Source organism: Aythya marila (assembly GCF_965140915.1).
Source record: "Aythya marila genome assembly, chromosome: 7".
Classification (NCBI taxonomy): domain Eukaryota; kingdom Metazoa; phylum Chordata; class Aves; order Anseriformes; family Anatidae; genus Aythya; species Aythya marila.
In genome coordinates, this window is record NC_139048.1 from 13,287,288 (window position 1) to 13,314,133 (window position 26,846).

The 26,846-nt window shown below is 53.9% G+C and overlaps 4 protein-coding genes across 7 annotated transcripts in view; 1 reads left to right on the plus strand and 3 right to left on the minus strand.

The window, feature by feature from the left end:
- The window catches only part of CNNM2 (cyclin and CBS domain divalent metal cation transport mediator 2), a 114,778-nt gene extending 101,299 nt beyond the window's left edge, over positions 1-13,479 (minus strand). For all 3 annotated transcript variants that reach the window (XM_082764841.1, XM_082764842.1, XM_082764843.1), the window contains exon 1: positions 11,592-13,479. In XM_082764841.1, the coding sequence (XP_082620967.1) occupies positions 11,592-13,251 (1,660 nt within the window). In that variant the 5' untranslated portion in view covers positions 13,252-13,479. The remainder of the gene's footprint in view (positions 1-11,591) is intronic.
- A 2,098-nt stretch (positions 13,480-15,577) lies between these two features.
- AS3MT (arsenite methyltransferase) lies at positions 15,578-19,311 on the minus strand. The gene is made up of 11 exons (XM_082764395.1): positions 19,282-19,311; positions 18,860-18,945; positions 18,251-18,378; positions 18,009-18,159; positions 17,791-17,927; positions 17,499-17,568; positions 17,316-17,397; positions 17,098-17,229; positions 16,856-16,998; positions 16,358-16,492; positions 15,578-15,780 (listed from the first exon to the last, which is right to left on the minus strand). Coding segments are annotated over exons 1-11 (1,164 nt in total). The 5' UTR covers positions 19,283-19,311; the 3' UTR covers positions 15,578-15,681.
- Positions 19,312-20,529: 1,218 nt separating this feature from the next.
- Positions 20,530-22,444, minus strand: BORCS7 (BLOC-1 related complex subunit 7). Of its 2 annotated transcripts, XM_082764372.1 has the most exons (5): positions 22,298-22,444; positions 21,943-22,005; positions 21,751-21,794; positions 21,444-21,464; positions 20,530-21,060 (listed from the first exon to the last, which is right to left on the minus strand). In XM_082764372.1, the coding sequence occupies exons 1-5, from the start codon at positions 22,436-22,438 to the stop codon at positions 21,009-21,011; spliced, it is 321 nt and encodes a 106-aa protein (XP_082620498.1). In that variant the 5' UTR covers positions 22,439-22,444; the 3' UTR covers positions 20,530-21,008. The 2 variants fall into 2 exon arrangements, with proteins under 2 accessions (XP_082620498.1, XP_082620499.1); XM_082764373.1 differs by lacking the exon at positions 21,943-22,005.
- Positions 22,445-23,464: 1,020 nt separating this feature from the next.
- On the plus strand, positions 23,465-25,910 carry CYP17A1 (cytochrome P450 family 17 subfamily A member 1; the record flags this gene model as incomplete). Its single annotated transcript, XM_082764776.1, has 8 exons — positions 23,465-23,788; positions 23,885-24,023; positions 24,202-24,431; positions 24,537-24,623; positions 24,700-24,909; positions 25,102-25,271; positions 25,342-25,445; positions 25,642-25,910. The coding sequence occupies 8 exons, from the start codon at positions 23,465-23,467 to the stop codon at positions 25,908-25,910; spliced, it is 1,533 nt and encodes a 510-aa protein (XP_082620902.1).
- Between the last annotated feature and the right edge of the window lie 936 nt (positions 25,911-26,846).

Sequence of the window (26,846 nt, forward strand, 5' to 3'; positions counted from 1 at the left end):
AAAAAACGTTTCTATCTGTAAAAACTCTTGCAGGTAGATATATCTTTAGGTTTTTCATGTCCTGAACACCCCCAAGCCCACAGAAAACACAGAGATGAGAATTTCTCTCGTTAGACTTGCTCATGAGCATTACGACAGCAAGAGCTCTCCCTGCTCCAAGAACTCCACGCTGCCTCTAGCTGTGGCAACACTTGTTTAAGCACAGTACACGCTCACTCCTTGCTCCAAGTGCTAGCTGCAGTGCTGGAGAGCACGGTTAAGATCGACCACATTTGTTAAAGGAATCTCTTCAGTTTAGAGCATTTATTTCCCTCCTGAAAGAATGCTCGCATTGAGGCTTCCTCCTCAAGCTGGCCAGACGCTTGTTTTAGTACTGCTCAGAGGTAATAGACGGTGGCCCACGTTCAGTATAAATGCCACCCATGTGCCCAGGCCTCACACTGGCCCTGGGCTCAGCATCGTCCACCTGAAGCATTTCTCAGAGCACCCAGCTCTTCCCACTAGGCAGGAGGTAGATGCAAGTAGAAGGCAGGGTACCTGGACGCAGCCTCTAAGTGATTTTTCAGGATTATTTGGACAGAGCAAACTGACTGCAGAGCATTGTCAATATAAACTTGGAAAATAAAAGATTTTGTTCATTTCTCTGTTCTAACTTCAGAGAAAGATATTCAGAAACAGTTATTAGTTCCAGGATGGCTGCATATCTATCTTTATATATATATATATATATGTAAATATATACACACACAGATCTCTCTTCAAAGCTCCATAGCCTTCATTGTCTTCACTGCAAAATGGTCAGGAATACAGCTAGACAAGTTCCCCCTTTCTGAATATTTTCCTTGGAACTTTTGGGTTGGAGCCTGCGCATTGCGTGGGGCTGCGAGGGCTATTACTCTTGGAAGCTATTCTCCCAAATTCTTTCCTTTACTGGAAGATGTGAGGTTGATGATTTACAAAGAAGAAACATATTAAGGCCTCTTACCACTGGATCACATTCAAACAGCATGCAAGTAACAAATCCAAACCCAGCTTTCAGGCCAGGAGTCAGAAAAGCGCCTTCAACGCTCAAACGTATGTGCATCTTCCCCCCTCCCCACCCCCTTGCCCAGCCTCTCTCTCACACACATAAAAGAGAAAGCTTGTTCAAAGTTTACAGCAAAAACTGGAAAATTCAAAACAGCTGTTCTGGAAAGCAAGAAAAACATTAAGAGAATAGAGCCGCTGACATCAGAGCTCTCCTGGTAGCCATCTCATCCTATACACAGCAGGTGTGCTGCTGCAGAGAGGAGGAGAAGAGATCGGGATTCCCATCTGTGATGCATCACCGAGCACAGGGAATCCTTCAGCCCCACCTTTAACCCCAGGGGCATTGGGGAAAGCAGGAAAAAAGCTACTGTGTTCGCTCCACATTGGCTGCGCACCCAACTGCACTGACAGGTTCAACCCTATGATTGGCATGAAGCAACAGATTGCTGTAGATCTTGGAGGCTGCATCCATTAGGAAGGTAATTAAGGCTTTTCACTGCCCTAGCTGCCTTCCTCAAACTCTAACCTCGGGGGATTCCCACGTTGGGAAGCCTCAGCCTGCCTTCACCCCCCAGCAGGGCTGCCCACGGGGCAAGCTGTGCAACTCCTTGGGTTCCAGGTTCTCCTCGGAGCCTGCTGGCAGTACAACACGAGATGGATTAAACCAGTAAGCTACTGGGAAAGCGTTTCCACATTGGTGATCGTAAGCTCCCACACACACCTCAGTCCTTCGTAAAACAAACGGAAAGACCTTCTCTGTCATAATTTAGGACTGACAGTTTTGTAGACGACTTTATCACTCGATCATATGGAAAAGGAATAAAACTTGGGATCTTGTGATCCATGTAACGGTCACATGAAAATGTATGATACAAGAAAGCTTTTAACCTTGTCATTGCTCCTGCAAATGAGCACTCAAACGTTTAGCAGCTGATGGAGGGTCTAAAGTACTGCACAGGATTTTCAGTAAGAGAAACAAAAGATATTGATAGGGATCTTGATTTCTCTGGGAGAAACCCCATCCGTGTAGTTTTGGAGGAATGCTTGCACTAAGAAGGAAAAACACTCCCAGCAGCGTGAAGTCCTAGAATTCAGCCATGCAGTTATCAGTGTTTTCAACCCTAACCACCCCAAAAGGCTCCGGGCAAACTAGAATACCAAGAAGAAGATAAAAGTTATTTTCCACGACGGCAGGGAACCATCATGCAGCAGTGGTCAACTCACGCTTGTAGAGCAGCATAAATCCCATACAGCTACAGCAGTGCAGCCCATGCTGCGAGCTACTCACACAACCTCTACCCTGGCCCCTGGTGAGGGATTTATTCCTTCTTCCTCCCCTCTGCTGGAAGAAAGCAAGACCTTGTCAGAAAGTCTTCATGAACCCTCTGTCTTCAGAGAGGCTTTTCCACCCACCCTCACCCCATCACGCTACATCGACACAAACACACCCGATTAAAAGCCGAAAGCCAAAGTGTTACCTGCACGCATACCTCACTTACAGGGGGAAAACAAAACAACAAATTCACCCAGCAAAACATATCGGACTAATTTACTGATCTGAGAGCAAAAACAACTTCGTGACATCCCTTGGAGTTCAAGTCAGAGCTACTGAACAGCTCACAACTCAGGCCTATTCAACTAGCACAGATTTAACCAAGGGCTCTTACTGGATGCCCTAGCACTAAATTAAGGCCCGTCTGCACTTGCTGTGCACAGGAATTGTAGCTAAGTGCTGTACTTGCTTCAAACGGAAAGATGTCCCAGGCTAGATAGGAAGAACTAAGCCTGCAGCTTGCCTAAACCCCACAGCCACACCTACTCTCGGTGCCAGATTATAAATTTTTATCAAGAACAAGTTCACACCGGCAGAAGATTGTCTTCCCTTTTTTTTTTTTTGTAGGAGACTGGAAATCGCTGACAAGCTATTCACAAGCAATAAAAGGGGGCAACCCGGTCATCCCTGTCCTCACGTAACCGCTGCATGGGAAGGGGGCTGCAGGTTTTCAGGGCTGCACTTTGAACCCACCCCCCCCCGAGCAAAGGGCAGGCAGGAGGTGGAGTACTGGACGGAAACCAGACATGGCAAGATCATTCTTAAAACTGTTTGCTGGCAGCAGAGTATCCAGCTGAGCGGCAGAGTCAGCATTTCATTGCTCTGATGACCCACGGATGAGTAGGGGAAAAAAAAAAAGCTTTGTTCACCTCCATAAAGATCAACAGTCGTGGATGGCTCCGTCATATCGCTGCAAGAGATTATACCGCCATAAAAGCTCACTATAAAAGAACAACTTTCATTCACGCCTCTTGGGGGAGAGAACCTGAAGCAAGGAAGAGCCCAGCCTTGATGAGACGGCTCACCCTGCGGAGAGCAGTGTTACGACACCGCTCTCGTTTGAAGAGCGGATCCCTTCAGGACTGCCAGCGAAAAGAGTGGTGCAATCCCAACGGAAAGCATCACAGAACAAAAATACACCGATCTTTTGTATTAAGTGTATGTGCTCATCTTCTGGCCCCAGCTCCTCTGGCTGGAGCAAAGCTCCCGCTTGGTTAATCAGTAACGGCAGGAGAAGCGCGTTAGCTTACAGCTCCAGGCCTCGGTAATCGCCAGGTTTCAGCTCCCAGGTTGACAGCCATCACACTCATCCCTTCAAATGACAATTCCTCCACGAGAAGGGCTGCTGTTTCAAATTTAAACTCTGAAATTCCTCCACCCAACCATGTTTACAAGCAAAATGCTTCAACACAAAGGGACAACAAAGTCCCATTCGCACAAGCTTTCCTAGCTTGGAGGTCTCTGCTCAATCTAGGCCTTGGGTATTTGAAGACAACTCCGTTACAAGACAAGTTGCTTCTCTTGTATACATTTACTAGACCTCTCAAGCTGATATCATCACTGGTAGGTAGAGAGCAAGATTGACTCATGTCAAACCACAAAGATAACCACAAACGCCCATGTAAGAATCCTAATTTCCAACACGCCAGCCAAGCCAACCAAAGAAATCTCTCTTGCTTTTACAGGTTGTGTGCTGACACACAGTCACCAAAGGCAGACAATCCTTATGATGTCCCACAGACAACGCAGAAGTGTGGAAAATCCTGAAAAATCACTCTTCTGTTCAGTGGAAATTGGCTGCCTACCAGAAGGCTGCAAGGCTCCCAGGCAGCTTTAAGACAAAACATGAGAACAATGGCTCGAAGGTCTCCAAGGGCCCCTACTCATGACTCTCCAAGAACAGAAAGCTAGCACAGACAGGATCATAAACGGGAGAGAGTACTTCTGAGTAGAAGAGGACAAAAAAAATAAAAAAAAATAAAGCGGGAGAGCTTGTAGAGGCAAGCTTGGAAAGAATCAAAGCCTCAACATTACTGGGGGCCAGGAATGGAAAGATGAGCTGCCCAAGCCATTGTGTTAATGCAGCTCTGCTGGCAAGATGAAGCACCAGCCAGATCCTCTCCAAGCACAACGGCCTTTGGTCTGAGAGAGGGATCTCTACCTTCTCTGCTGTCCTCTTGCAACCTTGTGTTCCCAGCTGGACTGCTCAATGAGGACCTGATTCCTCCAACTTCACTTTGTGAAAGATGCTGTATGGTTGAGAGCCCTTGAGTCATCACACTGCTGATTTTCTTTCAGGTGCTATAGGAAATCTTTCAGCTTCTCTGTCTAAACCCATAATAATATGCTTTGAGGATTCAGATCTTCATTACTACAAGCTGTACAAGACAAGATTTAGAACCTGAAGGAACTTCTCAACTTACCTGTCCCAAGCCATCCGTCTCTCTTCCCTACACCCACCTCTCTATAAGAAGACTTATACTAAGGTGACCAGGCCAACTCTACCCCTTAGAGTTCCTTAACAGCTTCCCTTCATGCCCTTCTCACAGCTGTCTTGTATGCCACCACACTTGGCCCTAGTTTATTCCTACATGGCTTCTTCTGCCAGCAGCTACTGGGCCACGCTGATTCCTAGGCCAAGAGAAAAAGGCAGATTCCACCTGAGGAAAGCTACTGACAGATTTATACATCTCACTTCAACGATAGGTAATCACAGAAAAAGTAAAACAAAAAGCATCACTAGATGGTCCTGAAATGACTCAGTGACCGTGGCAGGAGCCAGGATGGATCAACTGGCTGATCTGAGATTTTTTGCCATGTGCTGTTCACTATAGCTCATTAGCACCAAGTATTTGCACTCCTGCTTGTAGCTGGTAAGCTGTATTTGAGGATCTTGTCAAATTAACAAGAGTACCAGGTCACGCTCACCAGGGTACGGTTCAGAGTACTGCAGTACCTTGTGTTGAGGGTTAGTTTTCCAAGCTCCATTAGTGAAACTGGGAGAGATTCAACATTAGAAGTGCAATTGGTAGAGGCACGTGAGCGAATGAAAAAGAGTTCTTCTTAAATATTAACAGAAAAAGCAATGTAGGATGAGATACAGACTCATTCAACACACCGCTCAGCCTCTCCGTTCATTCTAGACCCATTTTATAGTGCCTAGGCAGCTGTAAAACTGACTTACAACTCTTAATATTAAGCATACTTTGTGAAGTGTTTAGAAGAGGTGAGGTGACTAACTCCCTCCTTTACTCTATTGCCAGCTAGAGCAATACTACAGCCTGCAAAATAAACCTGTTGTTGGGTTGCTTTGCTGCTGAGCTCTCCTGCAATCACACATGCTAATAGCTCAATATTTAGGCATCAGAACAGATTTGATACGTGAAATAAAAAAGAACAATGGGCCTAATACATTAGGTTATCAAAAGGATGATTTTGTCCCAAATATTTGCCTTGGCACAAGGCACTGAAGAGGCTGATAAGAGTATCTCAAGCTCACTTATTCAATTACATTGCTACCCAGAGGTCTTGAACAGGCAGTCTGCGATCACATAATTAGAAACTACATAATAATGCTTCCATACTAGTGTCAAATAATGGTTGTACAGACAGCTTCCGCTGTAATATTTACTAGCTTTGGCTGAACAGCAAAATAGCAATAGCGTTTCCACTGTTCCCAGCATTTTCCAGAGATGACGATCAGAACCGCAACCTTTAGATCCATCTCCTTCTGCCACTCACATTACAAAGCAACTGATGGGAGATACCACACTATTGCTGCTCGCCCACACACAAGAGCTGACAAAGCTTCAGTGTTGATTAGACACGCTCACAGAAAGAAACAAACACCTAAGACGACTTATTAAAGACAATATCTTTAGTTTCAGAAGCTCTTGAATTGCAGCTTGATGAGATCACCAAGCTTCCAGGGGGAACAAAACACATTTCCTCTTTTCTAGCACTCTTTCTCTCTGTCACTGGTTTTACACCCTTGTAGTTGACTGATGTTCACAGAGCGTTCTGCTCCTCGGTACCTCACGTTGGCAGAGAAATACTGAAAAAAACAAAAAAAATCTCAGCCCTGAAAGAAAACTGCAATGGTTACACTACCCGATCACTTCGCTGTACTACTGAATTTGCTCAGAAGTCAACATTTTGCCTCTTCTCTCCATATTCGGCTTCAAAACTGGCCGGGAAATGCTGCTGACAGCACAGACTGACCTGAAATTTGTAGCTGTGCCTATCACAGAGAGCCTTTATAGACAGAAAGCAGATAGGAACCTGGCTCGCTTGCGGAATTCACCCCAGTGGGTGCAGGAGTTTGCTAACTTGGAGAACACTGGGGGAAATGGCAACAGCTTGTCTTTGTTGACTAATGAGACTCTAATCATGAGCTAAAAAGCAATCAAAGAATGATGCCAAGCACATGTGTCAAATTCAGACCTGTACTGCTCTGAACACTTAGGGCATTGTATTTGCTTACTCCTCTCCGTGATCCACATCTCATTCTGCCCTCAGCAGCAGAGCAGAGCCTCCAGCTGGACTCCTCACCAAGGCCAGGCTGACACAGCACTGCTGCTCTCCAGCACCATCTCTCCTTCTCCTAGGCCCACAAAAGCATCACAGCAGGGAGCCCCAGGAGAGCTGGAGCTGCCCTTGAACGCATCCCCCAGGAACAAACCTACAGGCACATCGTGCTAAGTCTTCTATATCTTGGTGGCAAATTCCCTAATCGTTGCCCTATTGTCTTCACACAAGAAGTCTCCGTGCGGGGCCTCAACACCTTTATCTTTATGTGAATTCTCCTAAAAGGAGCCGAAGAGATGCCTTTTTTTAGCCAAGCAGCCTTGAAAGCAATATTGTTTTCCAAGAAGGAGTTTTACATGCCTTTGATAATTCCAGAAGGGATTTATGTAGTTTCTTCCAGTTCCTTGTAATGCTGCAGTCACAGCCTAAACAGAAAAACAGCTTCAGAGACAAACAACCTGTTAGATGAACCAGAAAGCAAGCATCCAGATGCGTTAAATGAAGTTTAGTTATGGGAAGCCTGGACTCAGATTCAGCAGGATGGGAACCTATAAAACCTGAAAGAGACCAGGAAAGAATCGAGCTGCAAGTCTGGGTTGGAGTTGCAGCAGAAAGGTAAGCGACCTAATAACAGAAAGAGAGCTCAGCCCAGAATAACAGCAGTGCAGAGCTTTGAATTTGTGGGCTACCAGTCACTCGCTGTCCCTCCCCTCAGAAGTAAGAGTTTCAGGTTCCTGGGCCATGGTTTTCCTGGGAGTGGGAGGAAGAACTAGAAAAGAAACAAGACCCTGAGAAAAAAAATGGTCTGTGTTCTTACTAAACAGATACTTTCTTAAAGACAGACAACAAAAATCAACAGAGCATGCAGAAAAGATCCTCAAGTTAAATCTGACAAGGTTTTTAGGGAAGAAAAATCTTTTAAGGTTCAGTCGGCAATAATTTTAATAAGGAATCCAGGAATTGTCTCAAGGCTGCCATGTGATTCAGAAAATAAGAGCTCAGGACCGCTGCACGCAGTTACCATGACTTCTCTGTACTAGGTTATTAACTCTGATCTTTACTATAACGTAATACTAGAGACAGATATAAATAAGATCAAAACATACAAGTCAAAGATCTCCAAGTATGGATACGGAAGACTCTGACTGAGAAACTGCCGCACTACAAGGCTGTCCAGGCCACCAGGAAAGCAGCCATACAATGGCTGATAGAAAGAGGACCTGTCTTAGAATACTAGTATTAGAAAACAAGGCTTTGCAAGCTGAATTCTTGTAACTCTGGCATTTGGAGAGCTTCAAATAGAAAACTTTGGATTTAGGATCACACATGCAGAGGTCCAGCACTGAAAAACACTCCACCCAAGTGCCAAAGACCTAGGAAAACTGTCAAGATAACAACAGCAACAACACAACACTTACCGTCAAGGGAAAAGACACCAGATGAGACAGCCCATAGCTTCTTTCCAAAAATGACTTTGATGTTCATTCACTCCCTGCTGCACCTTAAGGAGCCAGGATAGTAATTGATCCTGGAAGAGCTGTCGCCTTGCTCCCCTTTACAGCAACAGCCAGCAAGAGGTTATTTCAAACAAGACACATCTTTGCAGAGTCGGGCAGGTCATTTCCCTGACTTGTGGAACGGGTACCCTGTACTTCCCTGCATTAAACTGGGGTTGAACAGATTGAATTCAAGTAAGCTGAACGCCCAGTCTGCACAGCTAGCTGGCAAATGGAGTTGAGGTCTGTTGACAGGAATAGAGAGCTACTCCACTTTCAGAAGTTTTTATTTATTTTAAAATAAACAATGCTTTTTAGGAGAGAAGCTTTTTAGCAGGCTGCTTCAGAAGTCATGTTTATTCATACTTCAAGAGATTAGAGCAACACGGGAACGGGAATGTGCTGCAGCTCTCTTAAAATTAAGTTTCTTGCCTGGCAGCATAGAAGCGAAACATATATTCATTTTGCAACTGTGGGCAAAGAACATTAATAATAAGCTCACCACCAAATCCTCCAGCTGCCCAGCCTAAGCAAGTACAAAACGACCAGTTTCATCTGCCACAGCACCAGAAGGACACGTATCCTGCCATGCTTGGCTTTTCATCTCTTCGCTGGAAGGCTCCAATTTATGTTAACTCCTAAACTTCTTAAAAAATAATAATAAAAAAAAGCCTCTTTCCTTGAACAGATTAAAGCCTTTAACTGACAGTAGCACTATCACACGAGCTGCTCGCTGCAATGAACAGGGTTGTAGCCACCTGGGTGGGAGAAAGGCAGGTGAGAGCTTTGGAGCGAGCCTACCGTGGTGGAAGGTCAACGTGGTGGGAAAGGGGCGATTAAAAACCGTAAGCTTATTTATTTTCAGCACTTTACCGGAGAACAACATGCAATTTGATTCTCACCCTTAATTTGTACATTCTCACGGGAATTTGGCAAGGTTGCCGTGCAGAAAGGAGTTTGAAGAACTCTTGCAAAAGACAGCGCGCTATGCCAGATCAAGCAAGCTATCAGTTATTTACATTCATTTCAAAGGACAAAGGAAGCTATTTATTTCCACCCTATCTGCATGTTTAAAGAAAAACCAGTTAAGACGGAACTAGTCCTAACACCTGGGCTTGTCAACGCACAGCAACCAGCACGGCCATCCTGGAGTAAATATGAGGCACGATCAAACTATCCCAAATTAATCCACTACTACAGGGTCTGCTCCAAAACGCAGTGGTTGCAGGAGGGCATACGTTCCCATTAGGAAGTCATCCTAAACTTGTGCTGCTGGGAATTTACCTGGTGCAGGCAAGGGAAGTCCTCTGGCTATCAGCAAAAGCAACCTCTGGTCTGTACCTTCCAAGCAACCCCAGAGAATTAAGGAGCCTATTTTAGGCATGAATTTCAGAAAGTGCAAAGAGGCCTATTTGGCTTTGCCACACTTGCAGGATTAAAATGCCTGATTCTCCAAGCTATTAAATAAAAGGGCCCCTATTTTTAAACACACAGGAGCGTTTCACCTCCCTTCAGACACATTGCTACACACAAAACTAGAAAAAAAAAAAAAAACAAACAGAGGTCCAGCTGCAGGTTAAGAACCCTGCCACGCTACCTGGAGTCAGAGTAACGGAGGGAAAAGAACTCCAGGCCTGCACACCCAGCAGAACCCACCTTAACCAGCCAGCAGTTAAGTGACATAATTGAGTTTCCCAGATCTGAGCTGCAGATTTTGCAGCACAGAAACCACAGGCGAGGCTCTCCCACATCTCCTGTTCAACAGCTCTGAACCAGAGTAAGATTTCCCCATCACCACACTGAGACAGAAAGAACTAAACAGAGCAGCTGCTGCTCTGGTCAGCAAAAAGCAGGAGTGTGTTCACCTTCCATCTGTGAAAGAAAAGTGAGGATACCAACAGAATAACCGTCTGAATCCCCTAAATTGAGTTAAGCAGGCAGAAACAGATCAAATGCCATGCTGCCAAAGCTCAGTGTGGGGACCAACCAGTACCTGGAAATCTAAATGGAAAATTAAATGTTACCTAGAAAAAACATTCACCAATTTACTGAGTTATCTTCAAGAGAATTCTGCATTTGATAAAAGGCTAACTTAACTTTTCCTCATTAGCCTAACTGTGGTACCAATGCAGCTATTAACATCTCTTTCAGTCAGATCATCTCTCAGAGACCGCCTGACAGCACATTGCTCTGAGCTCCCATGGTTATGATCAGTCCGTGGCACTCACTTTACCTTCAGTTAAGCAGCATGACGGTCTGCAAGTACCTAATTGATTTGGAATTTCACTTACTATTTCCTTTAAAGCACTTTTTTGCGCAGGGCACACAGCCTGCATCATTATTTGGCTTGCAGAGAGGAACGGATTCAAACAGGGAAAAAAAAGTTGTGTTGTTTTTTCCTCATAAGCAAAGGTTTATAATGAGAATTAACGCACATCTGTCAGGAGAACACCTCCCACAATTCAGATGGAAAGCCCCCATCCAGTTCTGAAGCAATGAATACAAACACCAGACCAGAGATGTAGACAGGCTCACGTGTTTGCACAGCTGAGCCTGTGGTCCTTGGGGCAGAGGAGAGCCTAGGTAAAAAGGCCCGTAACCCCAACGTGCCACCCAGACAGGTGCATTCAAACACATTTTAAGACCCTGGAACTATTTCTGGGTTCCCAGATCAAAGCATCAATCAGGATAGCTGTAACACGAGCACAGGGCTGAAGTCAGCCAGCCGAGCCGATGAATGGAGTGCGAACGCCGTGTTTATCTCAGCACGTGTGTGCGCACTAAGCCGGAAAGATAGGAGTGACCTACACGAGCAGCCCACCCGCTCCTCTCCTCGCTGTCAGGCCAGCTGAAAAAGCACAGGGAGGACTGAGCCAAGTAACGGGCGCATATTCATGTCAGCAGTTCCCACTATAATGTGCAGATGAGTGGAAAAATAAAAAAGAAAAAAAAAAAAAGCAGCCTTGCTTGGCACAATGCCCACACACGCAGCCTGGTAGTGGGGAAAAGAGGCAGGGGGCACAGACCATCACCCAGCCATGGGTCAGCTTTCTGGGTCAGGGAGCTGGCAGATGCCTAAATTCAGGCTCCTCTGTCCCGAGCGCACCTTCCCACAGCCTCTGTGAGGGGAAGCAGCGAGGGATCCCCTCAGAGCCCCCTCACCGGGGGTGCTCCCCACCACCCACAGAGCCCTGCCATCATCCCACCTTTCTTGAACTCCTCCAGCATGGCGTCGAGCTTGGTGTCGTTGAAGACAAAGTGCAGCGGGTGGTTGTAGAACCGGGTGATGGTCTTGAGCGGCGTGCAGTCGTCAGGGTCCACAAAAGCCAGGTCCTTAACGAAGAGCAGGTCCACGATATTGGAGCGGTCACCCTCGAAAACGGGGATGCGGGTGTAGCCGCTCTCCATGATTTCGGACATGGTGTTGAAGTCGAGCACGGCCTCGGCAGCGATCATGAAGCAGTCCCGGAGCGGAGTCATCACGTCCTCCACCGTCTTGGTGCGCAGCTCCAGGGCTCCTTGGATGATGTTGAGCTCCTCCTTGACCAGATCATTGTACGGATCAGTGACCCGCAGCATCTCCAACAGCTTCTCCCGGTTATAAACGGTGCCGATCTCCTGGCCCAAGACGCAGTCCAGCAGCTTGCTGACAGGGTAGGAGGCCGGGAAGGTCATCATCATGAAAAACTTGGTGAGGAAGATGGTGTTGGCGCCCACGGCCAGGCCGTGCCGGGAGCAGATGGCCTGCGGCACAATCTCACCGAAGATGACGATGCCGATGGTGGAGACCACCACGGCCACCAGCCCGGAGCCGGCGATGTCGTCCAGCAGGATGGTCAGCGTGGTGTTGACCAGGACGTTGCCCAGCAGGAGGGAGCACAGCAGGTAGTTGCCCTGACGGCGCACGGGCTCGATGCGCTTGGCGTAGTTCTTCTCCTTGTCCGTGCCGCAGTTCTGCACGATGCGCAGCTCCATGGGGTCCAGCGCCATGAGGCCCAGGTTGAGGCCGCTGAACATGCCCGAGAGGCAGAGCAGGAGCGAGATGAAGATCACCTGCAGCCAGAAGGGCAGCAGGAACTTCTTCTCCTCCCCGACGATCATCTTGGTGTCCTCTCCGTCGTGGTAGATCCAGGTGGTCTCCCCCCAGGGCGGGGGGCCGGCGGGTCCCTCGGCACCCACCAACCCACCGGCGGCCCCGGGCCCTAGGGCGGCGGCGGCGGGGGCCGAGACGGAGGTGCACAGATAATAGGACTTGCTCTTCTCCGTCTTGCGCAGGGGCTTGATCTCGATCTCGATGATGCCCGACGTGCGCCGGTTGAGCACGATGTGCGGCAGGATGATGATGTCCGACGTGCGGATGCCGCAGCGCTGCGGGGCTCCACCGCCTCCTCCTCCTCCTCCTCCAACACCACCACCACCACCTCCTCCTCCGGCCGAGGAGCCCATTCCTCCTCCTCCTCCTCTCCCCACCACCGCCGCCGCTCCCCCGCCGTCTCCAGCCAGCGTCGCCCGGCCTCCCCCCCGCCGCCGCTCGTGCTCGGTGAAGGCGATGCGCGACCAGGTCTCGTTGTTGATGTTCTGCCCGTACACCCGCAGCTTGACCCGCGTCCTCTCGCTCACCCGCAGCGCTCCCCCCTCCATGAAGGAGACGTCGTCCGTGTCCTCCAGCCGCAGCCCGATGATCACCGTCTCCTCCGCCGATGAGGAGGATGATGATGAGGAGGAAGAGGCGGGTGGAGCGGCAGCGGAGGCGGCGGGCGGGCGGCCCATGCGGCAGCAGCAGCCCAGCAGCAGCAGCAGCAGCAGCGGCGCTCCCCGCGCCCCCCGGCCGCCCCCCGCCATGTTCCCCCCGGGCAGCGCGGCCATCTTTAGTCAGGGCTCGGCGGCGGGGCCGCCGCCGCCCCGCATCGCCCGCGGCCGTGCCCCGCTTGGCACCGGTGGCGGTGCTGGCGGCGGTGCTGGCGGCAGGCGGGGCGCGGCTGCCCGCGGGACCCGACGGGCGGCGACTGCCGGAGCCGGGCCGAGCCGAGCGCCGCCTTGGTGGAGCCGCGCGGCGCTCCCCGCCCCGCTCCGCCCCGCTCCGCCTCGCCCGGGCGGGGCCGCGGCTAACGGCCGCCAACGGCCGGCCGGTAACCGTCGAGGGGGCGGGGCCGCCCGCGCGCCCCTCGGCCAATCGCCGCCCGCCGCCGGCCCCCCCCCGCGGCGCGTGACTGCGGGGCGGGGCCGGCCCCCGGGTGAGGGCCAATAGGGGAGGGGGTGGGGGGAGAGGGGGCGGGGCTAAGAGGGGGCGCGACCAATGGCGGGGCGGGGATGGGAGAGGGGATGGGGAGGGAGGGGGGGGGTGGAGGGGGACGGGGACGGGAGCGGGATGGGGACGGGGATGGGGAACGGGACCGGGACCGGCTCCGTGTGTGTCCCCCCCCGGTCCCAGCCCCGGGCCCGGTGAGCGGTGTCGCAGCTCCCCCTGGCGGCCGTGTGGGGCACACACAGTGCGAACGGCCGGCCCCGGGAGCCGGGGGAGGGTGAAGGGAGAAGCAACAACATTTGAAAAAATAAAATAAAATAAAATAAAATAAAATAAAATAAAATAAAATAATTTTATTTAAAATCAAATAAATTTTATAAAAAATATATAAAATTACATAAATTATATAATATTTTATATAAAAATTATATAAAATAATTTTATTTTATTTAAAATCAAATAAAATAACGAAATTGAAATAAAACGAAATGAAATACAATAATAAAAATAAATAAATAAAATGTTAAAATAAAATAAAGTAATAAAATAAAACAAAAATAAAATAAAGATGAATACAAAATTTTAAAAAGAAAAAATAATTGCAAATAAAAGGAAACAAAATAATAAAGTAAAACAAAACGTTGTGTGGTTTTTCTAGTCAAAAAAGGCAAAAATAAATGAAATAAAAATAAAATATAATATTAAAATAAAGTAATAAATCGATATAAAGTAATAAAGTAAATCCAAGAATAATTTTAAAAGAAACAAAATAATAAAATAAAACACAAACAACGTTTTATGTTTTTTCTAGTCAAAAAAGTCAAAAATAAATAAAATGAAAGAAAAAAATACAAAATGTAAAAAAATAAAATAAAATAAAAAGAAATAAAAAGAAAAAGAAAAAATAATATTTTTTAAAAAAAATAAACAAAATAAAATAATAAAATAGCACACAAACGAGGAGTTACAGTTTTTCTAAGCACACCACTCTGCGGCCCTAAACCCAACCACTTGCAAGTTCTCACACACTGAATCGTGCAGGTTTGTGGTCCCATCTGAACCCAAAAGGTTGGGCTGGCGAGGTGACTTTCCAGGAAACCATATTTAAGGGCATTATTTATGGGTTTAATCCCCAAACTGGGGATTAATCGCTCCCCTACTTCGCTCCTGGCAGAGATCAGGGCGAGCAGTGTGGGGCGCTTAGGAAATCCCTTCTGTGACTGGGAACTGCCCTTACAGGCCTCGTAAACTTGTAAAAACCCCAAGGATCTCCCTCTCTTTGCACACACACGGCCTGATGGGGACAAGATGATGTTCAGCTGGCAGAGAGGGGATTTTGGTCCCTCCTGGACGATCAGGGCACGAGGAGGGATGGAAATGTTCCCTCATTTCCCAGCTCATCCAGGACTGGGACATGGTGCCGCTCAGCAGCCTGGTGTTGGGGCAGGTGGGATGTGGGACGTGTGTGGGGTGTGGGACCCGGGCAGCCACATTGTGGGATTTCCAAAACCGCCGCATTTCCCTGCAAAACTCTGCAGGTGCAAGGCCTGCACAGCACACAGGGCTTCCCACTAGATGGAGTCCGGGGGAAAAAAAAAAAACCTCAGCAGTGATGCACGGGGAAAGGGAGAAGAAATCCCATCCCTGGGGACAGGCTGTGGGGCTGCCCTGGGCTGAAGGGATGGTTTCAGAAAAAGCTACGGGGTGGGGTGTGTGTGCAGGGGGTTTTGGGGGGCTCAGAGCAGAGCTGGACTGGTGCATGGGGTACACACTGCAGGGTGCTGAGAAATCCCATATGAGGGGACCCACAGCTCCCATCCCACAGCTCCCATCCCTGTCCATGTGTCCCACAGGGAGCGAGGGGACCCCTAGGGTGCTCCCCATCCCCACCGTGCTCATACCGAGACCTAAAAGCACAGCACCCCGCAGTCTCCAACCCCACAGGGTTTCATCTCGGCCTTTTATTTCTATTTTTTCCTCTGGTGATAACCCCACACCATGTGGGCCGCAGCCCCCTGCCCCACTGGCACCCAGCGGTATGGGGACATCGCTCAGCAGCAGCCCCGGGGCCCGCAGGTGGCAGCGGGACCACAGGCAGGAGCCGGGGCCGCCAGCTTCTCCAGCAGCAGGAAGGGGTCGCAGATCTTCTCCTGTAGGGCAGAGGAGAAGCCGATTTAGGATCAGGCCACAGGGAAACAGGAGGCCCCCTGTGGAAGCAGCGTTTCCCCACCACTCGCTCCCTGCCGCCATGGGGATCAGCCTGCTGGCTTTTCCCTGCCCTAAGAGGGTGCTGAGAGCTTCTGGGGGGGGTTTCACTCTGCTTTTTTTATCTGAAAAATGCCTTCTGCTTGGACAGGGACCCAAAAGCCCAGCGCAAGGCTGTGCTCCAGGGACGCGCAGCTGCAGGGCTTTATCTCCCCGGCCTACTGATGACCCCTGCTGGCCCATGTGGAAGGATGGCCGTGAGGATGAGGAGGGAGGCTTCCAGCAGATAGATAAAAGTGCTTTGGGCTGTGGGGTCAGGGCCCAAAGCTCACAGCAGCAGCGAGGAGCAGCTGGGGTGGTCACTGCGCCCCAAGGCAGGGAGGAGCTGTCCCCATGCAGACCCCAGGGCTGCCCAGGCACCAGCTCCAACACCCCAGGTGGGCACGTACAGGGGCAAAGGGACCTAGCAAGGGACAGCAGCGTCCCCAGCCCCAAATCCAGCACGGGGCTGCTGCTACCAACCTTCACCCTCCTGCCACAGCAGCCCTGGGGTGCGGCGGCATCGGCCCCGGCGGCTCGGATGAGGAATTCCTCCGCAAACCTGGAGCTGCGCAGCACTGCGGCCGTCTCGGCATCCACATCCACCGCCTCTCCTTCCTGGGGACACGGTGACAGTCATGGGGCTGGGACACACGGACCAGGGTCCCCCAGCTGCCCAGTCAGATATGTGGGGACTGAAAGCAGGGCTCAGCCTGGCCCAAAGCTTGGAGGAACACCCACAGGGAGCAAGCAGTGGGCTCCAAACCACCTGGTGAAGCCACCAGGGATGTCCTGCTCCCGTCTTCACAATGCCCAGCTCTGGCTCCCTCTCCCTGCCCTATTTGCAGCTCTTCTGGCTTATATGGCCCCCATCCACCACCTCATCCCCTAAACCACACTGCATCAGTGCTGCCCCATCCCCAGCCCTTCAGGCTGGGTCTGCTCGCCATCCCCAGAAGCCCAAAACGCACCTCCCCGTACCTTGAAGGTGAAGTTGGCATCAAACACCAGCTCTCGCTCGTGCCCCACGATCCCACCGTTGTAGATGACCTGGCCCGGCCCAGCACGGCTGCTCCCCGGCACCTTGAAGAGCCGAAATGTGGCGGAGACGAAGCGGCAGTCCCCTAAAAAGGGAGAGCCCAGCGGGCCAGGTGCTGAGCACAGGGTCCCAGCACCTCTCCCCGTGGCCAAACAGAGCCACTGCTCCCCGTCAGGACCCTCACCGACAACACCCTCCAGCTCCTTGTCCCCGATGGTGATGGGGCTGGCGGTGACCAGGCGCGGGGGGCTGAAGCCCACCTCCTCGGCGATGCTGTAGAGGTCTCCCCAAAACAGGGCTCCCGCCAGGCACTCCCCTGGCATGACAGCACGCACACGGGTGACACAAGGCAACAAGGTGCTCCCCGTCCCGTGTCACCCTATATCCAGGAGCCCTACGCACCCCACAGCACCCTGTGCTTCCTCACGGCCTCGCTCAGGCGCTGGCTGGCATAGACGTCGCTGAAGTACATCTCTCCGCCAGGCTGGAAGGCAGCGAGGAGTGAGCGGGATGCAGTGGGGCAAAATGGGCTGGGAAATGGAGCAACAGCCCCCAAAGTGGCCCCAGCCCTGCTCCGCTCCCCACCTTCAGCACGCGATAGGCCTCCCGCAGCACGGCCCTCTTGTCAGGGGCAAGGTTGATCACGCAGTTGGAGCTGGAGAGAAGAAGACCAAGGCTCATTTGCACCATCTCCTATGCTCAGCACCGCCGGCTGCTGCACAGCCTGTCGCTTAGTGCAGGGTTCAACCACAAAAAGGGCAGTTCCCGTACTCCCAGGTCCCAGCCCAAATCCTCTTTGGGTTTTTCCCTTTCCTCACACGTGGCTGAAGCAAGCAAGCTGGTGGGATGTGGGTGCAGACCCCTGCAGGGTACCTACATGACAATATCGTAGCTCTCATCAGCCAGCCCGGCATCACTCAGCTTCTCCATGTAGCCCTGGAGGAAGTCCACGTTCGGCTTTCGGTAGCCAAACTTCTCCATGTGATACGCGATGTGCTTCCTCGCCACCTCCACCTGGGAGGAGGAAGGGAACGAACATTTGGGGGGACACGGAGAGGGGACAAAGCGAGCCCAGGGGTTGTCCCCACACCCTACCTGGCCCTGGGTCATGTCGATGCCGGTGACGTGGCCCCGCTCCCCAACCAGCTGGCTCAGCAGGTAGCAGTCCCTGCCGCTGCCGCTGCCCAGGTCCAGGACCCGGCACGCCGCCAGGCACTCGGGGACGACCAAACCGCAGCCGTAGTACCTGGGGGAGGGGGTTACCACACTGGCTCCTGCCCCCCGGGGGCTGCAGCCCACGGGGATGTGGCAGCAGGAGGAACTCACCCGGAGCTCACCTGGCCACCACCTCCTCGTGGACGCGCTCCAGAGCATCTCTGATGGCCTTGGGGACCGGCCTGGCCGAGGTGACGCAAGCGTTGGTTTTCAGGTCCTCCGACTTCTGCAGCTCTTTGCCGTAGTAATCCTGAGGTGGGAAGGACACGGGGCACCCTACTGCAGCAAGCTGGGCCACGGTGACTCCGTGGGGTCACAAAACATGGGATCACACCCGTGCTCAGCTTATACGTGCCCCCAGTGCCCTCTGGCACCGCACCCAGCTAAAAATCAGGCTAGATACCCACCCTGCTTGGCTTCCCCTGCTTGTATACACACACATCTTTGCACAAGAGGGGATTTCATTGCTGTTTGCAATATTTTTTCAGGCCACGGATGCTGTTTCCCTGACTGACGGGGGTGCAGGCAGAGGAACACAGGCTCGCTCCTCTCCCTCCTCATCCCCACAGGGAAACGAGCAAAGCGCCTGCTCTGAAACCCCGCTGGCAGCAGCCAAATGCCCTTTTACCCTCACTTTGGTCCCCAAATGAGCTTTGTCCCCTGACTGGCGGGTGTCCTGGCACTGCCTGGGCTCGGCGCTCCCTCCCCGGCCGCCCCGCTCGCCCCCTCACCTGCACCTCGCGGTGGATCTGGTCCTGGGGGATCTGTTCATGGGGGATCTGTTTGTGGGGGATCTGCTCCCCACACGGCGCGGCCACTGCAGCAACGGGGGCACAGGGTTGGTGCCAACACTATGACCACGGGCACCACGCCAGGCCCTTCCCCAAAGCCCTCACCCCCCTCCCCAAAATACAGGAACGCTTTTAGTCCCTCTAGCAACCCCCGAGGAGACCCCAAACCAAACCCTAGTGCGAAAAGCACCCCGTGCCAACATCCCCCCCGCCAAAACACCCTCACCCTGCCTGCCCTGGAGGGACTACCCCCAAGGACGTCCCTGTAGGGTGAATCCCAACCCTCTGCGGGGCCCCATGGGGTCCCCCCACAGGGCCCTGGCACCCTAGAGCCGGAGCCCCGGGGTGCCTGGGTGCCTTACTGCCTCCGGCTGCTGCTCGGCCACGCTCCGCCCCGGCGCCCTGCGCCGCCCCAGGCCTGGCTTCCGCCCGACACCAGCTCCTGCCAGGCCTGAGATTTGGGTAAAAAACCCGGGTACACGGCCACGCTCGCTACCGGCACCCACGGTGTCACCTCACACCCACAGCCTCAGCCTTTGGGTACCCCCACCCTGCTGCATCCCGTCCCCCACCCCACCTCCTGCTCGCCCCAAATGCAGGGAGACCCCCGTGGGATGCCCCAGCCCCTGCAGAGGGTGGGAGCTCGCAGGGGAAAAAGCTGCCTGCTTCTGGGAAAAGCTTTTCTCCCCAAACACAGCTGTGAGGCCACGGATTAGGAACCCCCCAGGGCACAAACAGACCCCATGCCCCATCCTTTAGGCATCACCTCACAGCAGCCCCTGCAGCACAGCCCCTGCTGAGCTGGGCACCTCCACGGGGCTGCAGGGGTGCTGCCACCAGCTGAGGCCAAGCAGGGAATGGCCCCGGAGGGGTGGTGAGGGTAAAAAAAAACAGACAAAGAGGTTGTGCCACATGGAACCGCACCCCAGCAGCACCTTACAGCAGGCTGATCCCCACTCCCAACCCGCCTTGTGCTATCAGCTGATGAAATGCACACAAATAAGTGCTTCCAGCGTGCTCCAAGTGCTCTGGGTAAGTGACTGATGGAAAAACAAGACACAATATTTATAGCCCGGACCCCATCTCACTGCCCAGGAAGCAAACGGGAGCCCAGTCACCGAGTCGTCGCCACGGAGCCGTGCAGAGCTGAATACACGGGGTCCTGATTTTCTTTTGCATCTCCCTGCCTGCTTCCCAGCTGTGTCTCTGGACACCTTCCCATCCAGATACAGCTACACAGCACTTCCAAGGCTGCTTCATCAAAAGCTGGAGCAGCAACCCAGCACAGGAATGTGGTTGAAGGCCGAAGGCAGTACAGATGGGTTGGCAAAGGGATGGCGTTCCAAGCTCTGGCTTAGTGGAAAATAAGATAACCTCAGAGCGGGATGCTCGCCAAGGCATGTCCAGCTGGAGCAGGGACAGAGGTGTCTGCCCAGAATCACGCTTTACAAAATTCAGGTCTTGGACGGGCACCTCAGCCCACTCTGAAGCACCTCACCCACCCAGCCACTTACAGCTCCCACTGATTAACACGCCCTAAATAAATTGCAGCGACCATCTGTGCCTAAATAAGGACCCGTGTCAAACTTCAGGCACCTGTATTTAAAACCCACATCTCCAGTTTGTACGTTTATTGGGAGGGGGGGAGCTGTTTTGTATGAAAACTCGGGCTGTGTGATTGCTGGTTGTTGGCAGGCACCAGCAGCACTATTCCATCACCTTTCAGGAGACGGATGCTGAGCAGAGCTTAGACGGGAAATAAAATTGTCCCACTCCGGCTGTGAGAAACATTGGACAGCCGAACATCGCAGGTGAAACACGGGAACTAAGCGAACACAGGGATCGTTGGGGGAAGGGAACTTTCTGCTAAGATCGTTTCAGTCACATGTGGGGAAGCAGGAGAGCGTTCTGGAGACAGAGACGTGGATGGGACCGCGTGAGAGGGGCCCACACGTTCAGGAATGTGTGCTCTGCACATATCCCAGCGGGCATCCAGCACCGTCCAGACACAGGTCTGAGCCCCAGAGGGGACAGGATGCCTGGCTGCCCTCAGTGCCAGTCGAGAAGTCCTCGTGCCTTCAGCTTCGCTTCATTTCAGCAAGTGACTCAGCTGGTCCCGCAGGTTTGATGACTGCTCGACACTGGGGACAAAACAAGAAGAGGCTGACAGTGAGATCTGATCCCCAGGGAGCACCCAAGGGACGGGAAGAGAAATCCCGGGGTTCCCCACCCCACCTCCCCGTGCCCACAAGGCAAACCGCACTTCGTGTACTCGTGCACGTTAAGGAAAGAACCAGAAGTTTTAAGTAAAATCATCCCTTCACCCAAGTTCTCATCTCCTCACAGTACTGACCTTCAGAGCAGTGAAACGCTATCTTGCTGGGCCAGCATGTTTCAAAAGCAGCTGCAAAAACCTTCCAGCTGCATTCGCTCCCCCCCACACCCCATTACTCTTTCCTTTCCCCATCAACCTCTACGTGCTGTTTCCCACGTCCTCTTGGCATTCCCTCCGCTAGGTACTCACTTCTTCTGAATTGCTTCCTGCCTAGATGAGAAAAGGAGAGGAAGGAGCATTAGAAAAGCACAAATTGCAGCAACATAACTCAACGTTGATGAAAAGGGACTCAAACAAGGGCTCAGGAGCCCAAAACCCCCACGTGTGTCTGGATTAAGCCCAGAACACAAAGCAGAGGCTTTAACTTCTCCCCATTAGTCCTAGATGCATTGCACATTCTTAATGGAGATGCAGTGCATGGCAAAAACCTTATAAAGGGACGGGGCTGAAGGGCAGCGCTCAGCACCCCGCAGAGCAGGTGGTGCCCCCTACTTACTGGTACTGCAGGTGCGTGGTTATTATGGCCATTTTCCTCAGGCTCTGTGGAAAACAAGACCAAGAACGAACGTTTGGCTTGGCAGCGGCTTTGCTCCCCCCGCCACGCGCAGATCTCTCATTCCGGGGCCCCCGTCCCCAAAACCCTTCTCCCCTATTTCCCAGCAGTGTTGCAGTGCCAGGCACAGCTTACGTCCTCCGAGTGCAGGATGGCGTCCTCCTGCAGCACCATGTTCCTCGCAGCCTGCCCCAGGAGCTACAAGACAAGGACAGCGCTGCCAGACCCAACCCCAACCCCAACCCCAACCCCAAATCCAACCCCAAACCCCCACAAAGGGCCAGGAGCTGCCCTCGGGACTACAACTCCCAGCATGCCCCGCGCCCCGCACACACCTATCAGCGCACACATCCCCCGCTGCCTACAACTCCCATCATGCCCCGCGCCCCGCACCTCCCGTACCACCCGCAGCCCCTCCGCCCTTCCCCGGGGGCCCCGCGGCCGCGTTGCATGCTGGGACTTGTAGTCCGCCGGCCCGCCCGCCGCTCACCTCGGCGCTGCGGGAGCCCTTCAGCACCTGCTTGGTGAGGGCGATGACGTCAGTGCCGCAGCTCGTCACCTTCTCGGTCAGCAGCCCCTTCACCGAGTGCCCGAACCGCGCCTGCGCCTCCGCCGCGCCGCCCGCCGCCATCTTGCCCGCCGCACGCCCCGCCTGCGCCGCGCCGCTACGGGCAGCGCTGAGGGACAAGAGAGGCGGGAAGGCGAAGGGCGGGGGGGGGGTGCCCAGTGCTGACCAGTACTGACCAGTTCTAACCAGTCCTAACCACTCCTGCACCATATTGCCCAGTGCTGCCCAGTATTGCCCAGTGCTGCCCAGTACTAACCAATTCAAACCAGTCCTACACCATAGTTCATATTACCCAGTACTGCCCAGTATTAACCTGTACTAGCCAGTTTTGCACCATATTACCCAGTGCTGCCCAGTACTAACCAGTTCAAACCAGTCCTGCACCATATTACCCAGTGCTCCCCAGTACTAACCAGTTCTAACCAGTCCTACACCATATTGCCCAGTGCTGCCCAGTATTGCTCAGTGCTGCCCAGTACTAACCAGTTCAAACCAGTCCTGCACCATAGTTCATATTACCCAGTACTGCCCAGTATTAACCAGTTTAAACCACCCCTGCACTATATTACCCAGTACTGCCCAGTACTAACCAGTTCAAACCACCCCTGAAACATATTACCCAGTAGTGCCCAGTACTAACCGGTACTCACCAGTCCTGCACCATATTGCCCAGTGCTGCCCAGTACTGACCAGTCCTGCACTGTATTGCCCAATATTGCCCAGGACTGTCCAGTGCTGCCCCGGCATCCCAGTGCTGCCCAGTACTAACCAGTTCAAACCACTCCTGCACCATACTGCCCAATTCTTCCCAGTGCTGCCCAGTGCCCCAGCCCCTCAGACACCAGGAGGGTCTCGCAGCACGCCAGCAGCCCCCAGCCCACCCCAGTCCCTGCACCCAGAGGAGCTCCCAGGGCCTCCCCCCGTACTCCCAGCCCCTCCGCCTTGTCCCCAGCTGCGGAGCTGGCCTGCTGCCCGTCACGGCCGGCCGCCATCCCCCCGATAAGCAGCCGAACCCATCCCAGGGTCAAGGGGACTCTGCTGGGCGGGTATAAAGGAGAGGGGGCTGCACAGCCTCACAGCCACCCCACCATGCTGCCGCTGGCCGCCCTGCTGCTGTGCCTGGCCCTGCTGTGTGCCTGGGGGCTGGCACGCCGCCGGGGTCCCATGGGGACGGGGACAGGGACGGGGACGGGGCGGCTGCGGAGCCTGCCAGCCCTGCCGCTGGTGGGGAGCCTGCTGCAGCTGGCCGGGCACCCCCAGCTCCACCTGCGGCTCTGGAGCCTGCAGGGTCGCTACGGCAGCCTCTACGGGCTCTGGATGGGCTCCCACTACGTGGTGGTGGTCAACAGCTACCAGCACGCCCGCGAGGTGCTGCTGAAGAAGGGGAAGGCTTTCGCCGGACGGCCCCGCACCGTGAGTCCGAGGGGATGGGTTTGGGGGACCCCCCTGCTGCAGGGCGAGGATGCTGCAGGGCTTCCTGCCTGACCCTAAAGCTGTGTACCCCGTAAGGTGACCATGGACCTGCTGTCCCGGGGGGGCAAGGACATCGCCTTCGCCAGCTACAGCCCCCTCTGGAAGTTCCAGCGCAAGCTGGTACACGCCGCCCTCTCCATGTTCGGGGAGGGCTCGGTCGCCCTCGAGAAGATCAGTGAGTGTCCCCTGCCACCCCGCTATCATATATGTGTGTGTTTTCTGTCCTTATTGCCTCTCTGCTCCATCCCTGCTGCCCAAACCCCTGCTGGAGGTGCCTCCTGCCACCCCCTTGGCCACACCCGGGGCTCACTGTCCCCTCTCCTGCCTCTCCTTCCCCCCCCAAAAAAAAAAAGTCTGCCAGGAGGCTGCATCCCTGTGTGAGACACTCAGCGCCGCGCAGGACGCAGCCCTGGACATGGCCCCGGAGCTCACGCGGGCTGTCACCAACGTGGTCTGCTCCCTCTGCTTCAACTCCTCCTACCGCCGCGGGGACCCCGAGTTCGAGGCCATGCTGGAGTACAGCCAGGGCATCGTGGACACCGTGGCCAAGGAGAGCTTGGTGGACATCTTCCCCTGGCTGCAGGTGAGTGGGGACACAGGAGCTGCGTGGTCTCCTCCTGAGGGAAGAGAGGAAGGAGCTGGAGGTTGAGCTGGAGCCCTTTGCTGTAACAGGGCTTTTCTCCCCCAGATCTTCCCCAACAAGGACTTGGCCCTGCTGAAGAAATGCCTCAAGGTCAGGGATGAGCTGCTCCAGCAGAAGTTCACCGAACACAAGGTGCCGAAGGGGCTGGGACAGGGGGCTGCGGGGTGCTGGAGCTGAGCTGGGGGGGCTCAGCTGTGTCCCCTGGCAGGAAGCCTTCTGTGGGGACACCGTGAGGGACCTCATGGATGCCCTCCTGCAAGTGAGGCTCAGCGCCGAGAACAACAGCCCGCCGGCACCGGGGCTGGAGCTGACGGACGACCACCTCCTCATGACGGTGGGGGACATCTTCGGGGCTGGCGTGGAGACCACCACGACCGTGCTCAAGTGGACCGTGCTCTACCTGCTCCACTACCCTGAGGTAAGGTCCGTGCCCCGCGGGTCTCCCTCCTGCACCAGGGGCATCGCAGGGGGCTTTGGGGAAGGATAATGCCAAGAGAGATGTCAGGCTCTTGGAGTAAGGGCTATCAAGCTGTGAGGAGCACTTTGCTTCTGCCCCCATCACCTGCTGGTGGTGCTGGGTGCTCACGCCCAGCCCTTGCTCCCCTCCCAGGTCCAGAGGAAGATCCAGGAGGAGATGGACCAGAAAATCGGCCTGGCCCGTCACCCCCACCTCAGCGACCGCCCGCTGCTGCCCTACCTGGAGGCCACCATCAGCGAAGTGCTGCGCATCCGGCCCGTGTCCCCCCTGCTCATCCCTCATGTGTCCCTCACCGACACCAGGTGAGACCACCAGGGTCTGGGTGGTGGCGGCGGGCAGGAGCAGCCCCCTCACGCCGTGTTCTCCCCGCAGCATCGGGGAGTACGCCATCCCCAAGGGCGCCAGGGTCATCATCAACCTCTGGTCCGTGCACCACGACGAGAAGGAGTGGGACAAGCCCGAGGAGTTCAACCCCGGTGGGTTTTGTGCCCTGTGGTGTGGGGACACAGAAGGAAAGGGGCCAGGAGGTCGGGTCCTGCTTCTCCCCAGATGGGGAGCTCGCACCCGCCTTGCCCTGCTCCTGGTGGGAGGGACACGTAGTGGCTGAATTTGGGCAGGTGTCAGGCAGAAAGGGACCGATCCCTTTAGAGGATCCCATTATTCCCCTTGTAGGACGCTTCCTGGACGAGCAGGGCCAGCACATCCACTCGCCCTCACCCAGCTACCTGCCCTTTGGGGCCGGGATCCGCGTGTGCCTGGGCGAAGTCCTGGCCAAGATGGAGCTGTTCCTCTTCCTGGCCTGGGTGCTGCAGAGGTTCACGCTCGAGTGCCCCCCGGACCAGCCCCTGCCCTCGCTGGAGGGCAAGTTCGGCGTCGTGCTGCAGGTGCAGAAGTTTCGGGTGAAGGCCAGGCTGCGGGAGGCCTGGAGGGCGGCCTCGTGACGGGGACACCCGTGTGATGGTGGGGTGGGATGGGGTGGGGTGGGTGGACGCCACAGAGCCTCCACCCTGCCTGTCTCGTGGATGCCAGGCTGCCTGAATAAAGCTGTTCCCAACCCAGCACGGCTCCAGCTGCTTTTTGGGCAGGTGACAGAAGGCACAAGCAGGTGGGAAGGTGCCTGAGATGTGTGGTAGCCCTAAAACTTCCTGCGTGTGCTGGGCTGAGATGCCACAGCCCCTCCGCATGGCTGCTGGGGGAAGAAGGTCTCCCCAGCTCCATCCCTGAGCTGGAACCTGCTTCATGCAGGGAAAAGAAGGAAACAGCTTAAATATTCCTGCTGCTTTAGCTCCTGCCTGGCTCCCTGTGTGCACACATACAGGAGTGTGTGCCCATGTCTGCACACCCGTGTACTCACCACTGTGTGCAAGCACACGAAAGCACAGGGATGTGTTTAATGCCCCCACACACATGTTTTTATGTCCATACACACACGTATGTGCATGCACAGCTCCTCCCAGCTGGGACGTCAGCTGCCATAAAACGCCCCGCCAGGGAGGGCAGTGTGCAATTAGGTTTCTGCTCCTGGCTTGCCTGACCCTTTTTAATATTTAACCAGGCGGCAACACGGCTGCGCGACCCCTCCCCAGCCCTGCACACTTCCACGCTCCCTCCCTGCCCGTTTCCCCCCGCGATTTAACTCTGAATCACGGGGCTGGTATTCACAGCCGGACAGCTGCACGGGGCCGCTGTGTTTGAACACGCGGGTCCAAGCCCCCAGACCCCACCAGGCAGCTTCAGTTCAGCTGGTGGCAGCCGAATTCTCCTGCCACGAGAAATGGGGGTCCCTGAAACCCAAAACGTGCAGATCCTTGGTGCCTCGGTGCCCAGGACGAGCCCTCCGGTTTCATTCAGATTGGGATCCAGTGATCCCAAACCGG

What these genes read in the sequence shown, in the direction of transcription:
- AS3MT (XM_082764395.1), bottom strand. An exon ending in CACGAGGAGGTGGTGGCCAG is followed by an intron (nt 18,160 to 18,250) that starts GTGAGCTCCGGG and finishes CCCCTCCCCCAG; the next exon opens with GTACTACGGCTGCGGTTTGG. An exon ending in GAAGCACAGGGTGCTGTGGG is followed by an intron (nt 17,230 to 17,315) that starts GTGCGTAGGGCT and finishes CTGTCATGCCAG; the next exon opens with GGGAGTGCCTGGCGGGAGCC.
- BORCS7 (XM_082764372.1), bottom strand. Translation starts at nt 22,438, where the DNA reads ATGGCGGCGGGCGGCGCGGCGGAGGCGCAGGCGCGGTTCGGGCACTCG. An exon ending in AGGGCTCCCGCAGCGCCGAG is followed by an intron (nt 22,006 to 22,297) that starts GTGAGCGGCGGG and finishes CTTGTCTTGTAG; the next exon opens with CTCCTGGGGCAGGCTGCGAG. An exon ending in CCATCCTGCACTCGGAGGAC is followed by an intron (nt 21,795 to 21,942) that starts GTAAGCTGTGCC and finishes TGTTTTCCACAG; the next exon opens with AGCCTGAGGAAAATGGCCAT.